General features: G+C 29.9%; 1 protein-coding gene across 1 annotated transcript in view; it reads right to left on the bottom strand.

The window, feature by feature from the left end:
* Window positions 1–1,659, bottom strand: part of LOC105112330 (gibberellin 20 oxidase 2) — a 2,461-nt gene extending 802 nt beyond the window's left edge. Inside the window, exons 1-2 of the mRNA XM_011008003.1 lie at window positions 982–1,659; window positions 534–855 (exon numbers count right to left, since the gene is read on the bottom strand). Coding sequence (XP_011006305.1) covers window positions 534–855; window positions 982–1,412 — 753 coding nt within the window. The 5' untranslated portion in view covers window positions 1,413–1,659. The remainder of the gene's footprint in view (window positions 1–533; window positions 856–981) is intronic.
* Between the last annotated feature and the right edge of the window lie 16,703 nt (window positions 1,660–18,362).

Consider the following 18,362-nt stretch of genomic DNA (forward strand, 5'->3'; position numbering starts at 1 on the left):
GTAGAGAGAGAGAGAGAGAGAGAGAGAGAAATTTTTAAGCCATAAAGAAATTTAAGAATATGTGAATTAAATATATATTTTTTGAAACCATTAGGACTAATAGTTATTAGTTTTATTAAACTACAAAGACTGAATTATAATTAATTCTTCGAACCTTATTAAGAAAAACAACTAACTAATCCTTTTTTTTTTTTAACAAGAAATGTTCCTCACATATACAAAGGATATAAATACATAAAGGATCCAAGCATGGTATTACTTTTTCTATGCATATAATCGACGCATGACGCTTACCATACACGTGGTATTTATATGTTTTTTAATACCTACTATAAAGATATCGCCCATGTTAACATAGAAGCATGTTAGACAATAGTTAGACAGAAAATATAATAGAAAGCATGCAACGAGTGTGTGTGGTTTAACATGAGCATTGCCAATTAGACAAGAAAATTATTGGAAAAGAAATAGCTAGACAAGCAAAGAAAAGAACGCATGCATATTATAGTAGTATATGTTTTTTAAATACCTACCATAAAGGTATCGCCAATGTTAATAACAAGGGCACTTTGACGGGGTCGAACCGTCTGCCATACGTTGTTTGAAAAAACTTCTAGACCTCCGACTTTGTCTTGGTGAAGAATGGTTAGCGATGTGGGATCTCGATGAGGTCCAGTGCCTAGAGTAAGACCTGGCTCTTGACAAGGGGGGTAGAAGTTACATCTCATTATAGAGCAACCATCTTGAAAAAAACTTTTGTAATACCCTCGATCAACTCCCAAGCTGATTGCCAATAGTTCCATTATGGAGAGGGACAAACCCTTCATAGCCTCACAATATTTTAGATAGACCAAGCTACAAAAGGGAAAGAATCATATATATAATTATTTTAGTGCTAGCTAATACATGTGTGAAAAGCAGTTGAAATTATATATATATATATATATATATATATATATATATATTCTGTATCGATCTTACCCTGTTTGTTCAAAGTCCGTCCCTAAGGTAGACTTGAAAAAGTCTATCCCGATAGGATTCGGACAGTTTTCATTGTAGCCAAAAGATAACGTCTCTTTCCATGGCAATTTAGACAAATACCGATCAGCGTGTCCACTAGAATACCCCCAAATGCTACCTGGCATCCTCCGAACCCTTAGTTTATCGCAAGTTGGAAGCTTAAAGAAATTATGCATGTGATCATGGGCGAGGCTAATGAGATTGAGATCAACTCCATGATTGATCACTTGGAAAAAACCATGTTGCAAGCAAGCAGCCTTAATGATATCAGAAGTCTGCTTTATTGCCTCCTCGTCACCTCTAAAGAAGCCCTCAAGGTCCACGACTGGCTCCGTGAGCTCTTGATGAGCACCAACTAAGTCTTCTTTTGGCCAAACAAATCTTCTTGGCATACTGATTGAGTTTGTCTGTTCAAAAGGAAATAAATAAAAAACTCCCTCGATCTCTAACCTTGGAACTATAAGTGGGCTGGGAAAAGAAGTGCAAGGGCACTCGAATAATTCTAAAAACAGGTAACAAGCAAGAATTAATAGGCAAGGACATGGAATTTATAGAAAAAATTATTTCATGGACCAGATTCATGTAAACCAATATTCTAGACCGCAATATCACAGTGGCTGCCATAGTAAATCCTTAAAGTATGATTGGGTTTGGTTACTTATACCGTATCCGTTTGTTAGCAGGGAAAGAGAGAAAATAAATGATTGAATAGGGCATGTAGTGCTACACGCCTTTTCAAGCCACTCGATTGGCCATTGCGTGTAAAGGTGGCTAGGGTTGGATGCTATTGCTAAAAATGTTCACCTTTCTCAAAGAAAAAGGTCTTTAAACCTTGGTATGTGAAGATATAGGTAACTTATCTTCCGAATTACTTATAGGCATAATCAAAATCAAAGTAAAATAATAATAATAATAATAATAAATAAAGTAGGAGAAAATAAAGATAACGCATAAAACAAAGCAAAGCAATATATTTAACATACAATAATTTTAATATACAAGGGAAACATGAGGAGAAAAAATGAAGCAGTCTCTCTAATGTAGGTATAAATTAAAAATAATAATTAAACAAAAAAATATTAATTATTTTTATGAGCAAAAAATGCTATAAATGTGAGCTCTATATTCATAAATTTATTCTCTTTAAATAATAATAAACAAGCCTTCTACTTTAGAAGATTTATAAATTCTTAAACAGACTATAAGCCCTACATCAACTAAAAAACAAAACATAAACCCAAAAGTATAAAGGATTGAAGCATAAAATAAAAAAATAACAAGGAAAATAACAAAAAAAATGTCAAAAGTAGAAGTCTCGACGAGATTTTTGATATCTAAAGATCTAATAGTCCATTTAAAAATATAATGGCTAATGTAGGGAAAACAGCCTACAGAAACTCTTGTAACAATTTGAGCTCAATCCAATAGTCGGATCAAAAGGTATGGTCATTTTGAAATATTATTTTGGTTTGGTGGAATTAGACCTCCTTTTAGGTGTAGACCTATCCTACTTGTCCATAAGTGCATCTATTTAACCATCCACATAATCTATTTGGTGTAAATTCTTATCTAGTTATGTTAGATTCACACCTAACTACTTAAAATCACCAATTATTATAGGCTCAATTGCATCATTTTTCTTAGGTTAAAGAGAACTCGTCCTCGAGTTCATTTCCTCTTCAAATAAGCAGTTAAATGTTAGACATTGAAGACATCAAAAGTCTTCAAATGATGAGGAAGACAAATCTTGTGAGCATTATCATTTATCTTCTTGAACACCTTACAAAGACTTGTCTTGCTTTTTTTCAACTTCTTATACTCGCCTACTAGAAACATGTCATATGTAAAGACTAATTATATTAAATCACTAACCTCAAACACCACTCTCCTATAATGAGTATCAATCAAGGCCTTCTACTTGGCCTTGTTGTTGCTAATTATTTACTTGATCTGCTCATGAATGCTATGTAAGTAATCTACCATATCAATAGCTTAGATGCTTAATCATCTGATACCAAGAATATAAATTACATCTAGTACTCCAGATGGATTTTCTCTATAGACAATCTAAAAAGGATTCATTTGGGTGGTTTGATTCTGAGACCTATTATGCATTTGACATCCTTATCCAAAGTGATGGACACGGGAATTCCATGTAAACCAACCAACTCATTAAAGTAAACTTGGCTACCTGAAATGGATTCATGGTCTTTTAAAAGGCTACAAAATGGGCCATCTTTAAAAACCTATTAATAACAATAAAAATAAAATCAATAGCTTATTAGGTACAAGGTAAGCCTAATACAAAATTCATGCTTATTTTTAACCATAGAGCATCAGGAACTGGTAATGAGAAGCATAACTCGGCATTCAATAAGATCCTTTTCGACCTATAACAAACAACACACCTCTTGACAAAGTTAAAAACCTGACCTGATAACTTAGGCTAATAATAATTTGTGAACACTAAAACCAATATCTTATCCCATCCAAAATGCCCCTTACAATGCATTTCATGTATGATATGATTTTGTAAAAAATAAATTGTAACACAAAGTTGCAAACTATAAAAAGGATAACTATTTAAAAGCATAAAGTTATAACGATTACCCTGCTTTGATAACATAATATAAATTGTTTAAATGAGGAATCATTTGAATGCAACTCATAAAAAGTATCAAATTCCATCATATAAGAGTATATAGTACTGAATACGATTACTCGCTAATGAAAAACATTAGCCACCTTGTTTAGGCTGCCCGATTGGTGTCTCAATGAAAAAGTGAATTCCTGTAAAAATGACAGCCATTTCATATGCTAACGACTCAACTTATATTACCCATTTATGTACTTCAGATCTTTATCATTAATAATTAGAATAAACTCCTTTCACATGAGATAGTGCCTCCAATTTTTTGGAGTCTGAATAATAGTGTAAAACTTCAAAACCATAAGTGGAATAATTCTTTTTTGAGTTAGATAGTTTCTCACTAAAAAAGAAAATTGGCCACCTATCCTGGCTAAGAACTCCTCTAACGCCTACCCAAAAAGAATCATAATTTACTCCAAATAGCTTCTCAAAGTCTTGCAATCACAAAATTAGAGCTTTAGTCATCTTTTTTTTCACTAATTGAAAACTAGTTTTAGCCTTATCTATCCACTGAAAAGTACATCATTTGAGGCACTCTATAATGGGTGAATCTTCTATAAAAAGATGAAAAACTATGAAAACTCCAAACCTCATGGTTGCTTTTCAGTGTTCGGCCCTAAACAATCATATAAATCTTACTTTGATTACCTTGAAAACTATTAAAAGATACAATAAAGCAAAAAAACAAAATAGTATTAGTGAAAAAATTATGATTTTTTTTATTAACATACAATTATTCCTCCCTTAAAATATTGAAAACAAATCATAAGTGCTCCAAATAAGATTCTATAGTAGGATTATAAATTAGAATGTCATCGAAATAGATGATGACAAATCTACCCATAAATGACCTTAATATATGAGTTTTGAAGGTTATCTTTCATTCATCCCCTAGTCTGATTCTGATTCTGATATGATGATACTCATTCTTGAGATCAATCTTAGAGAATACCTTAGACCCTACCAACTAGTTTAGCATGTTATCTATATGTGTTATGTGATACCTATACTTTACTATAATCTGATTGATGGCTTAGTTGTCTGCACATATACATCATGAACCATCATTTTTTAGGACTAAAAGGTTTGGCACAACACAAGGATTCATACTTACCTAGATATGCCTTTTCTCTAGCAACTCCTCTACTTGTATTTATACTCTTTGGCTTCTTTTGGGCTCAATCTATAAGTTTTTTTAATTTGGTAAGCTAGAATCTAACATTAGATCAATCTGGTGCTATATCTCTCTAATAAAAAGTAAACCCTAGGGCAACACTTTTAGCATTAAATTTGAAAATTCTGCCAACACACTTCGTTCCTTTTTAAAAATATCATTTTTTTTTCCTCCTCTATAATTATTCTCCTAGGAATTAAGGCAAACACCACTCCATCTCTTCTTATTTCTTTCATAAACTGTGATAATGACAACAAATTCTTCCTACTAATAGCCTTTATCTCCATCTTCTTCTTCATAAATGCCAAAACTATATGCTTCCCTTTAATGCTAAAGGTATAAATGTTCTTTTTACCATCATAAACTATAATCCTATCAAATTGTCATCATCTCTCTAATAGAATGTGATAAGTATTAAATGATACCACATCACACCAAGAACTATTAAAGTATTTTTTTACCCATAAAAAAAAAGAAGAAAATAAGGCAATATTTATCCACAATTACCGTGACATCTCTATACAACCATGTCATCTTATAGGGATTAAGGTGATTTTCGGTTACTAGCTAAAGTTTCCTTATTGCCTCATTAGAGACCACATTCTCATAACTTTCACTATTTATAATCAAACTATAGACTTTGTCTTTGTTAGTGTATGTAAAGTGGAAGATATTGTTACGCCTCCACTCACCCTTAGGTACTAAAAACTTCTTTCTAATCACAAGGGTTATACCACTATCTCTATGCAAAATACCCTCATCATTGTTTAAATTATTCTTATTATTGGTTTGGCCTACTTTGGTTGGTGGTCTATTTTGGATCACTACTACATTCTTTGTTATTCTATTTAACAAAAAAATTTCAACTAAAAATCTTCATAACTTGTTGTTTCTTCACTGTTAACGCTCTCTGATACACTTCTAACACTATCCATAATGCTTGCAGATATAATACATATTGAATAAATTTTTACAGGCCCATAAAGTGTCGTGCCACTAATGACTCTTTTATTTCTGCCAGATCATTCCTTGAAATTGGCTAATAAAACTCATTAATATATTTATTGACAAATTTGCCTCCTTGTTTCATCATATGGAGCCTTTAGTATAAAGTATGAGAGTAGCTAAAAGAAAGAAAGTGCTCTCTCATCTCTTTCTCCATCTTGTCCCAGTCATTATTCTAGCTTTTTCTTATCTCTCCATTGTCTTCTTAAAATACTCCTACCAAGAAGATATTATGTCCTTTAATTTGATTGTTATAAACTTCTCTCGTATTTATTTAGGCATATCCTTGTATTAAAAAAATTATTTTAATCTCATTTAACCAGTTTATCAATTCTTCTGCTCATTAAACTCTTAAAAACTTAGGAATTTTGATATGAAATCTAAAATCCCAAGAATTGTTCTCTTCTTACTTAAGAGGTTGTCTCCTCTAAATCTGTTTATGATTTTCAATACTAGTCAAGGATCCATAATCACTCTTCTGGTCCTAATCATGTTGCCCTTGATCTTGTAGTTTCCTATCCTCCACCCTACATGTTAATTTTATGATCTGCCTATGCATATCTTCGATGATGAGTTTTTAGACATTCCTCTCTTAAAGTGGAAGCTTCTCATACCTTTCTTAGTCATGCCCTACTCCATAAATTTTTTCTACCATAGTTCATTAACGCATACAGTAGCAAACAAATTCTTTTCCATAAGATTATAACACACAACTCGTAATAAACTTGGGATTGTTATGCTTTAATACTAATGGATACAAATAAAAATTAAAGATAACAATTACATGAAGAATATGTAACTTTTCATAAGTGAAAGGGGTTGCATATGTGAGCCTTAAATTCATAGATTTATTCTCTCAAAATAATAATAATTAAGTTTGTCTATTTAGGAGGTTTACAAAGATTTAAATAGGCCAAAAACCTTACCTCAACTATAAAACAAAACAAAAAACTTGCAATTACAAAGGAAAGAAGTATAAAATCCAAAAATAACATGTAATAAGAAAAAAAACAAGTAAAATCACAAAAACTACCAAAAACAGAGGCCTTGAAAAACATTTTCATATCTAAATATTTGATAGTCCGCATAGCGACATAATGGCTATTATAGTGAAAACAACTTTCAAAAATTTCTATCAAAATTTAAGTATAACTCAACAGTCAAATCAAAAGTTATGATCCTTTTGAGCTGTTATTCTAATCTAGAGAAACCAGACCTCCTTTTGGGTCTAACCATGTTCTACTATTCCATAAATGTATATGTTATGCCATTTATGTAATCTATTTAGGCATATCCTTATGTTATTCTAATCTAGAGAAACTAGACCTCCTTTTGGGTCTAACCATGTTCTACTATTCCATAAATGTATATGTTATGCCATTTATGTAATCTATTTAGGCATATCCTTATCTAATTATGGTAAACTCATATATGATTGCTTAAAATCACTTGTGATTGTAGGCCTGACTACATCACCCCTAATTTACATGCAAATGATTAAGAACTAAGGCCTAAGATTACATAGCCAACAACGATTCTAATATGCTACTAATAAAAAAAAGGTTTCAAAAAAATCTAAATAAACTAGGCTTGAGTATGCATCTTAAAAATACTAAAAGAAAATCAACTTATTGTAAAAAGATTTCTTTAACATTTGATTCAAACAAAACAACTTAGATGTTGTAATTAGGCGCTTTTTTTGTTGGTATTAATTTAACAAACCTTGGTTAAATATGCATATTTGAAATCAAATTTAAAGTGGGCTTCAATAACTTTTAAGGTTAAGATTTTGTTAAAAATTATTCTCATATGTCAATCTTTTTAACATAGAATAGTAACATGATTAAAACAAATTATATGTGAATAAGAAGTTGATTTAGAAAACCTATAGTTGGCATGTTTATTGTAAAACTCGAAACCCTATATCCTATTTAGAAACAATACAAGGATGTATTGTGGTTTATTTAATGGAAAGTTAAAGGTCCATAAATAAACTAAGTAACGTGGTAAAGGTTTGACCTATAAGCATGTTTAACTCGAGTATGAGGTTGAGCCCAGACATCAAATTTTAGGTCATAAGTTTGGGTTGTAATTTTCTTTTTGCTATCATATTTTTATATTAGTTTTGGATTTATTATAAAATAAATTTTAGTCTATAAAGAATTTTTTTTTTGCAAACTTATTTTTCTATTCTATTTAGCCCTTGAATATGACTGGTTTTCTTCCATAAGAGTTTCTTTAAACCTAATTAGTTTTTCAACTCAAAATTATTAAATTTTAAGACTATAATATTTGGGTTTAATTATGGTTTAATAACAGGTAATCAAAGCTTGCAATGGTGGGAATTAATTACGGTAATTACTAGATTTTATTTTTTATTTATTTTGCTTACGAAATTCACTATGAAAAGAGGGTGAATGTAGAGTTTTCTATATTGTTTTCAAGATTTTACAAACTTATATTTTTAGGTTCTCTCCCTTTTTAGCTATTTTTTAAGCTTTGATTTCTCTCCTAACTCTAGAACTTAGGTTCAATTTTTTCAAAAGATACTTGAGCTACATTATCTTTAGTTCATAGACTTTATTTAGAAATACATCTAAAAAATGTGGTATTGTTAGGATCCTTACAAACGTATTGCAAATATCCTTTTGCGCCATGTGGGCAACAGTAAATTTTTAAAAATAAAGAATTAGTCTTTGACAATAACAAAACTTGATCATTTTTTAAAGTTCTTCGATAAGTACCTTACTTTTCTTTAATTAATTATAAAATAATATTATACATGTTAGAATTGTATATCAATATCTTAAGCTAATTTAGATATACGCATAGTATAAATATAAGAGTCTTTATATGATATTATGACTTATTTGTGAGTTTGCTATGATATATAAAATTGCATGCTTATGTAATAATCTTGCAATGATAAACTATATATCTATGCTCACTGACCTATTTCCTAAACAACAATCATAAGACTTTGTTCTTCACTAGTATTTTTTGAGTTTATATATCTTATTTTATGTCTTTTAGAAGGTTGCTAGAAATTTTAAATTGTTATCTTTTATCAAGTTTTTTTTTTATTTGAACCACTTTGTATGAATAGATGCATGTCTAACAACCATTTGAACCAAAGTTTTTAAATGATTGGTTTTTATTTAGTTTCTACATGATTTTGTTTTTTTATCTTGAATGGTATACTCATGGTTTTTGTTTAATTATTAAAATATGTTTCTATGATATAATGTATGTTAAAATCTTATTAAACTAAAATAAATAAAAAATGATTAATATTATCTTGCATGGTTTCAATACTTTTGTTTATTAAGTTTTTTTATTATATTACTTTTTTTGCTTGTTGAGAAGCTAAAAATATTTATGTAGAAAATATATTTGGCTATTAATTTTTTTATATAGATTTTATCATGATTTCAACTCAAGAATAGGTTGTTCTAACCTTTATTGCTTCAGCAAGTACTATTTTGGTAATACAATCCCACTATCACCTTCTATGATGCATGTTGATAAATATCAAAAGTTTAATGGATTGAACTTTAAGAGGTGGTAGCAAAAAATATTGTTCTATTTGACCACCTTGAACTTGATAAAATTCTTGACTAAAAAAGCACAAAGCCATCAAATGATGAATATGATCCCACTAAAGTTCTAACTATGGATGATGGGAAATACAATGATTTTGTGTGCAAAAAACCACTTTAATATATTGGAGAGAAAGTGTATATAGTTCACCAATAATGCAAAGAAACTTTGAGAAGTCTTCAATAAAAAGTATAAGGCTAAAGATGCTAGTATGAAGAAGGCCATTGTAGAAATGTTTTTGGATGTCAATATGGTTATCTCAAAGATCGTGATAAGCTAAGTTCGAGAATTTCAACTCATCATGCATGATATTCATGTTTTTATTTGTTCGTCAGTATATTCATTGTAAATATAACATATCACCAACATAATATCATATATGATTTTATTGGCAAGTTAACAATAACAATGGTATTTGTAGTAATTATTTTCTAACTATTTCTAAAATATATCGACAAAGTTGTTCCGTTGGTAATCTCATCAGTAATATTTTAAAAAAATATATTGAACAAAATATAAAAATAATTCAAATAAATTAAAATAATATAAAAATCAAATATTTATTACAAATCCAAACATTTGTACTTTTAAATACAATAAATCAAAAATAGAGGTAACGCTAAAGAAGGAGACTAGTTGTTGCTAGGATCATGGTGCCAATTAGAGGGTGTACATCACTCATCTATGATCTTATCTCCATTACTAATCGACATAGTTTTTTATAATCAACAATGAGTCATTCATATTTTTCATTATGATGGGTTGTTTGAGTATGTACTCGTTGGTCTAATATTATAGCAAACTCTAAAGTTTGAGCGCTGATAATCATTGCAATCATACAATGGTTAAAACACTACATGCCATTTGTAAGTTTTTTATTGTAGTGTTAGAGAGTTGGTACATTCGATTACTATTAGATCCACTGAAAACTTCTGCCTCCAACTACAATTCTGGATCGAGATTCAAAAGAGTTGAAGGATTATTCTTGTATTTTTCCATCAACCGACTATTATATATATCCTAGAAAGAAAAAATAAATTCATCAAATTTTTTAAAATATATTTATGGGTTATGCCCCAAATTCTTCATTTTTTTCTTTCCAAAATTAAAAAAAAAAAATCAATAATAATTACAAGAAGACTAGTATTTTGGCAAGAGCAACAAAAAATAAAACTATAATTTTGGATGAAATATGAAGCATAATTGTACCCTATTATACCCAAAACTAAGAAGACAATGCAGATTCATTGTGAAATTAAATTATTATTGGACAAATCTATATAAAAACTAAGTCCAATCATATAATTAGTTTTTTGATTGGCCAATTTCATTTAATTATAGGTCAAATTAAAGTTTAATTATGTTTAAAAATTAATATGGGTCCAATTTAAAGATTTAATTAGGTGTAAGGACTTTATTATATATTAAATGGGTCAAATTAATTTTATTAATGGGTTTAATAGGTGAAAAATTAAGTTTGGAAGCTCAACATGGGCTTAATTAAGAAAATTAAAATTTAAGAGACTAGATTTAATTTTTATCAAGTTAATTGATTGAAATCACAGGTAAAATTACAAGAAAATCAAAGTTCTCAGGTCAATTAAGGGCTAATTAAAAAAATTCATAGTTAATGATCATTTTGCAAAAAGTATTGAGTTATGGGAACTTAATTGATTGAAATCAAGGATGAAATTAAAGAAAATTAAAAGTTTAATAGTCAATTGATGGTCAAATTACATAAAATTCAGGGTTGACAATAAAGTTCAGCAAGGGCAAATTGCATAAAATTGAAAGTCTATGGTCAATTAGGGGTGCAATTAAAAGAAATTAAAAGATGGAGGATCGAATTGAACTTTGATCAAATTTCTAAATTACATTGAATTGAACTTTGATCAAATTTCTAAATTAAAACCCTAATTCTCAAAAATAACATCGCTTTATAGTAAAATAAAGAGACCACACAATGCGTTATCTAGTGATTGTTCATCTTCTTTTTTATTTTAGCCAGAAAAGCTGCTTAAATAGTTTTCTTTCCAAGGCATTTAACACTCCATCTCTCTATAATATTTGATAAAACATGAATGCAAACAATAACCTAATGTTTAACTACACCCCAATGCGGTTCTTTTTAGGCGATTAACACCACAATGGTTACGGTGCCACCCCAAAATAGTTAACCCAACCAGCCTTTAATTGATAAAATTGATAGTTCATAATGGCCTCTTTGAGCGAACAATTAGGATCCTTTAAAGCTGAATCAAGGGCTAGGATTTGATACCAATAAAGAAAGAATATTGCTCTTTTACCTCTTATAAATAGGAGTTGATTTCATAGTCAAATGAGTAGAAATCACGATGCAAAATTGATGAAAAAATCATCTTTTTCCAAAAACATTTCTACTTCTCCGCTAGCCCCACTTTCCCCTTCTTTTTCTCCACCTCTAGCAACACCACAACCTCTAGCTACCATGCATGACCTTCCCTGCACAACCAAGAACACCTCTAGTAACCATCCGGCTCCTCCCCAGGCAAGGTTGCCACCTTTTTTCCTTCCCCAACATTTTCTCTCTAACCACTACATGTAACATTGCATTTTACATGTAGTGGCACAGATAATTAAGCATGGTAATTGGGTTGGGCCAATGACCATGCAACATTGATCTGGACACATCTCAGCCCAGCCTAGCTCAAAAAAAATATTAGGTTTGTGAAGCCACTTTCAACCCAACCCGACATGACTCAGTCTAGCTTTGATGGTGGGTCAGTCAACCCAATACAATAACAATAATATGAAGGGTTGGCTGATTATTATAGAAAAAATACATAAGGAAGAAGGAGAAATGGGAGAGGAGAGAGGATGATCGACCGTAGGTTATATATTAAATATTACAAATTACATGACCGATATAATTATTCTATCAGTAACTTCATTGGTCATTATATCAATAAAAATGCTCCATCATTATAGGATTTATCTTTTTTGAATCGTATTGTAATTTCCTTAGTATATATTAATAAAAAATTTATGTCGACATATTTACGAATGTGCTTTAATATTGAGTTCATTCTAGCGATAATGTTATTCATAAAATTTATGTATCATTGTTCTATTTTGATTTTTTATTTTTTTATTACATTTCCCCTCAGTATATTCTATCTATAAGATTTTCATACATTTTCCTCAGTATATTCTATCTATAAGATTTTCATCTTAAAGAAAGAATATTAAAGCAACTACAGTTAAATTTTAAAGTTAATTGGGTATTTTCGTTTTTTATATAAAAAAATTTACTAACCTATCTACCCAGCTACTTGTCTACGGAAGAATATACGAGGAAAGAAAACTTGGTATTTTGTATGGTAGCAATGGCTGTAAAATAGTTGATACGTCACTTCAGCATGTCAGTGGCAAACGAGGCCCCTCCTTCGGTGAGAAAGAAACACGAAAGCCCAGAGAAGAATGAAGTGTTTCGGCCGACATGAAAATCCAGAACCACTCAGTATGATTTGCACCAAATATGAAGAGACCACATCACGTGTAGTGAACGGCTTTATCGTTGTGTGAAGGCATTATTCGTTTGGATTTTCCTTCAAGCATGCTTGTCCTACATGTCCTGTGACTATCTCAATAGCACAGATCAAAATCCTGCATTTTCCTGCCACAAAGAATATTAGGTATGGCCAGGAAATATGCTAGTAATTGGCTAATGTACACATGCTAATGCTTCTTCGCTTGCATACTTGCAACTTTCAATTGTCTAGTTGCTTCTAGTTCGATACTTGTGAGCAATTGATCATGCCATTCGGTAATGTGAATGCCTCCTCGTGATTGAGAATTTTGGGTTGTGTTTAATTTCAAGAAATAATATTTAAATTTCTATCTTTTGTTATCTTATTAACCCAAAACTAAAAGGGAGTTGAATTCATTGTTAACATCTTTACAAAGCACTATTTACTTGATTTTACTTGATTAATTTGATTAGAGTTTATAATTTATCTTAATTTGTTTTTTATAGAATTTTTTCAGTTACAGGTATAATAAATTAACTCAAGAGTTATTTTATTAATTTATTTTTAATTTTATTATTAAAACATTGAATTTACCAAAAAAATTCTTTTTTTATTTTTTTATAGAATATCTAAAAAACATCTATTTAGCTGTTTTCAGTTTTCTCAAAAAAAATAGAAAACATGTATTTTTAAGAAAATATATTTTTTTTACTTACTTTCTTTTAGTTTTTTATTTCTTGAAAAATAAAATAGAAAACTGGAAAAAAAATTCAGATATAAACATGAGTACATATTTCTCTTGCACATTTTTGCAATATTCAAAATAATAATAAATTGGAGACGTCCGCACAAAAATAGAATGTTTCCCATATTTTTATTTATGAAATTATTCTCCTATATCTTGGAAGGAAAAATTCTATCATCTTTCCTACGAGAAAAGTCACTCTCGCACTATCAATTTAAGATTTTTTAATATTATTTTTTATAAAATCTTATGCAATGCATTGTTAAATATCTATCAGAATAGTTAGGGTGTGTTCAATAATTATAATAATAATAAATTATTTTCTTTTTCAATTTTAAGTGTTCTTTTTTTCTAATAAAAATTAAAAAACAAGGATGAATTTTTCTAAAAATAAAGTAAGCGATACAAAAGGTTTATAACTGTTTTTATTGAAAAATCAATAGTCTTTTTAATACTTTAAATTTATAATAATCTAATTGCAGAATATTAATTTTATCTCATTCAAATTAAAAATTATCATGAAAATGCTATAATGTTAATTAAAAATATATTTATAATTAAATTTCAATTTATGACAATAACTAAATATGAAAATGTAAAAAAAAAAAAGAATAATTTAATCTTTTACATTTCTAAAATGTTCTTGTATATAAAGGAAAATTATATTGTTCATGTCTAAAGTTTTTCAAACTCAATATAAATTTGAAAAACTAAAAAACTATTCCAATAGGAAGATCCCTTTACCTTTCTAATTTTTTTTTTTTTACAATCTTCCATATTTCTCTTCCATATTTCTAATTTTTGTTTTTACAATCTTCCATATTTCTCACAACATCATATATGTGATTCTCTCGAAACTTAGACATGTGATGGTACTTATTAAAAACTCGTAAACATCTAAAAATACTAATGAAGTACAAAAGAAATTAAAAGTTGGTTCTATTTTAGTTTTCTAGTATATTATATACAAGATATTATAACTTGTGCTCCGTTACAAGTTAATTTTTAATTGCAAGAGAAAAGGGCAATAGTGTTAAGAATGCGTTTTCTAGTATCATCAAAAAAAAATATGAAATGATATATATATATATCTTATTTTATTTATTCTTGTAGCTAAGTACACATTATATTTTATCTTCAAAAATGCTTCATGCAAACACAACAAATCCAAGGATTTAGACCTAAAAAAACCTAAAATCTCAACTTGTTTTCACATAAAAACAACTAGGAACCTTATGCTGAGCTTTATCAAGCATTGATGTTTTTATGTATTTTAAAGATAGAAACAAAATGAAAAATAGACTAATAGTATACTTTACTATGAATAAGTTTTAAACAGGTTTTTGTAAGAACATATCAATAAATATGATGGTCTATGATTAGTACTTAAAAGTGCATTTTTATTATGGTTTTATATCATCATTTTGCACTTAAAGTATCAATAACTCCTTAACTAAAATATGTTTTATAATAATATATCTAATAATATAAGATACCTTTAATTTGTGGTAAATGTTCATTTTAAATGCAGCCTATCACATAAATGAAAAGATTGATTGATGACTTTAAGAACTTAAATTGCAAGGGCAAAGAGATGACCAAACTTAGAAAAAAGATGCTGGTGCAGTCCATACTAGAACACTGTTCGGTAATTGGGTCATATCTAGAGTTCTAGATCTCAGATTTAGGTCCAATTTATATGGATGGAGAGGTAAGACATAGGCCTACAACTTTTATATGGAGCCCAAGATCTAAAAAGGCCATTTTCAAGTCCGAATTATTGCAACAACAAAGAAGCCCGAAGCTGTTCTCCAGCCCGAGCACTGTTCAGTATTTTGGCCATATCTGGAGTTCTAGAAGTCTAAATGAGCTGAAGTTTTTACACAAGAAAGCTGAGATAATTGCCTACAACTTTCATGTTTTTAAGTGGCTCCAATTTTGACGTTATCAATGACGTTTTGGCAGACAAGAGAAGATAAAGATTGTCACCAAGTCAAGAGTTGGCCACCCACTCATCAATTAGTCATCAAATCAATAGTTCCCAATTTTGGCCTATAAAAGGAGGCATTTGCCATGCATTTAGGCATCTTGGTGTTCAGATCAAGATCATGCTCTTGCTTTCTCTCTTTGTATTTTTTGTAATGTTTATGTTTTACTTTCATTAATATCAAGTTTATACCTTTCATTTCCTTGCATTTACTTAGTTAACTTTAATCTTATTCATGTTCTTATTTTGTTTATTTATTTTTCTTTCTTTCATTATGTCTAACTAAGTTTATTATGTCAAGGTGAAAAGGTTACACTAATGGTGTAAGAATAAGTATAGTGTAAACTCAATATGGACTTTAATGTTTGATACTAACATGTTTTCTATTTGTTATCTTGTTCTCTTTAATACTTTGCTTGTTAAATGACTAATCTTGATTTATGTTGTATAACACTTGGTACAACAAATGCTTGGCACTTTCATAGCCTATAATGTATGGTATAACCGACACCTGAGCTATGAAAGGAACTTGATTTGTTGTTAACATAAGTTATAATCATAAATGCTTGACAAGATTTACAAGTACTAGCATTAATCGAATAAGATGACTAATGTAATCATGTTAACAATCTATAATCTGATTGGAACCTCCTTTGTGTGTGGTTCCCAATTGAATAATAAGAGTTTATACTATACTTGTTTGACATACCATTAGTGAAACCTCTAACCTTGACATTTGTTATTATTATTGTTTAATCCTTACATTAATTTTCCATCTCCAAGTTCTCATCATCATCTTCTTCTTCTTTTTCTTTATTATTATTATTATTATTATTAGTACTACTACTACTACTACTACTACTACTACTACTACTAGTAGTATTATTATTATTATTATTATTATTATTATAGTTATTATTGTTATTGTCATTGTTGTTATTATTGTTATTACTATTATTATTGTTGTTGTTGTTATTGTTGTTGTTGTTGTACTATTGTCATTTATAATTTGTACAATTAACCTCCCTGTGGTTCGACCCCGATCTTGCCGAGTTATTTATTACTTCGACACTCCTGCACTTGGGAGAAGACATCAATCTTTTAGTCGTGTCAAGTTTTTGGCACCGTTGCCGGGGAGGTAAGTTTTGTATAAATTATAGTATTTATTTTATTTTCTCTTTTCACTTTTCTTATATATAACTTTGTTTCTTTTCTCGTGTTTCTTCTTCTTTTGTTTTCTTCTTCCTTTTATTATATTCCTACATGTGCATGAGAGTGTGGTCACATACATCAAGTGGTAGACTTTGTTTTCCTACACGTGCATGAGAGTGTGGTCACGTACATCAAGTGGTAGACTTTGTAGGGTATCCTCATCATTTTCAGAAAATATGGCCGAAGAAGATAATCAATCACTTCATAATGAGAATAATGAGAATAACCGTGCTAGAACACTTAGAGACCACATGAATCCCACAAGAACAAGTGCACCATCATGCATAGTTTTTTCTCCCAATGTATCTCATTTTAATTTTAAGCCAGGTATTATTCAACTTTTACCTTCTTTTCATGGCTTAGAATTAGAAAATCCATACTTGCATTTAAGGGAATTTGAGGAGGTCTGCAACACATATAATAATTTAAATTGTAGCATGAGCACCATCAGATTAAAGCTTTTTCCTTTTTCATTAAAAGATAAAGCTAAAACATGGCTACAAAATTTAAGACCAGGATCCATTCATGCTTGGGATGAAATGCAACAATAGTTTTTGAAGAAGTTTTTCCCATCTCACAGAACAAACTCTTTCAAAAGACAAATCACTATTTTCACTAAAAAACCAGGAGAAACATTTTACCAATGTTGGGATAGGTATCGAGACTTGCTTAGTACTTGCCCTCATCATGGTTTTGAAACATGGAGATTGGTTTCACATTTTTATGAAGGGTGATTAGTACTTAAAAGTGCATTTTTATCATGGTTTTATATCATCATTTTGCACTTGAAGTATCAATAACTCCTTAACCAAAGCATGTTTTATAATAATATATCTAATAATATAAGATACCTTTAATTTGTGGCAAATGTCTATTTTTAATGCAGGTCTATCACATAAATGAAAGGATTGATTGATGACTTGAAGAACTTAAATTGCAAGGATAAAGAGATGGCCAAACTTAGAAAAGAGATGTCGGTGCAATCCAAACCGGAACACTGTTCGGTAAATGGGTCATATCTGGAGCTATATATCTCAGATTTAGGTCCAATTTATATGGATGGAAAGGTAAGACATAGGCCTACAACTTTCATATGGAGCCCAAGATCTAAAAAGGCCATTATCAAGTCCAAATTGTAGCAACAACAAAGAAGCCCGAATCTGTCTTCCAGCCCGAGCACTGTTCGGTATTTTGGCCATATCTGGAGTTCTAGAAGTCCAAATGAGCTGAATTTTTTACACAAGAAAGCTGAGACAATTGTCTACAACTTTCATGTTTGCAACTGGCTCCAATTTTGACGTTATCAATGACGTTTTGGGCAGACAAGAGAAGATAAGGATTGTCACCAAGTCAAAAGTTGGTCACCCACTTATCAATTAGTCATCAAATCAATAGTTCCCAATTTTGGCCTATAAAAGGAGGCATTTGCCATGCATTTAGGCATCTTGGTTTCCAGATCA

The sequence above is a fragment of the Populus euphratica genome, unplaced genomic scaffold (genome assembly GCF_000495115.2).
Source record: "Populus euphratica unplaced genomic scaffold, PopEup_1.0 scaffold334.1, whole genome shotgun sequence".
Taxonomy (NCBI): Eukaryota; Viridiplantae; Streptophyta; class Magnoliopsida; order Malpighiales; family Salicaceae; genus Populus; species Populus euphratica.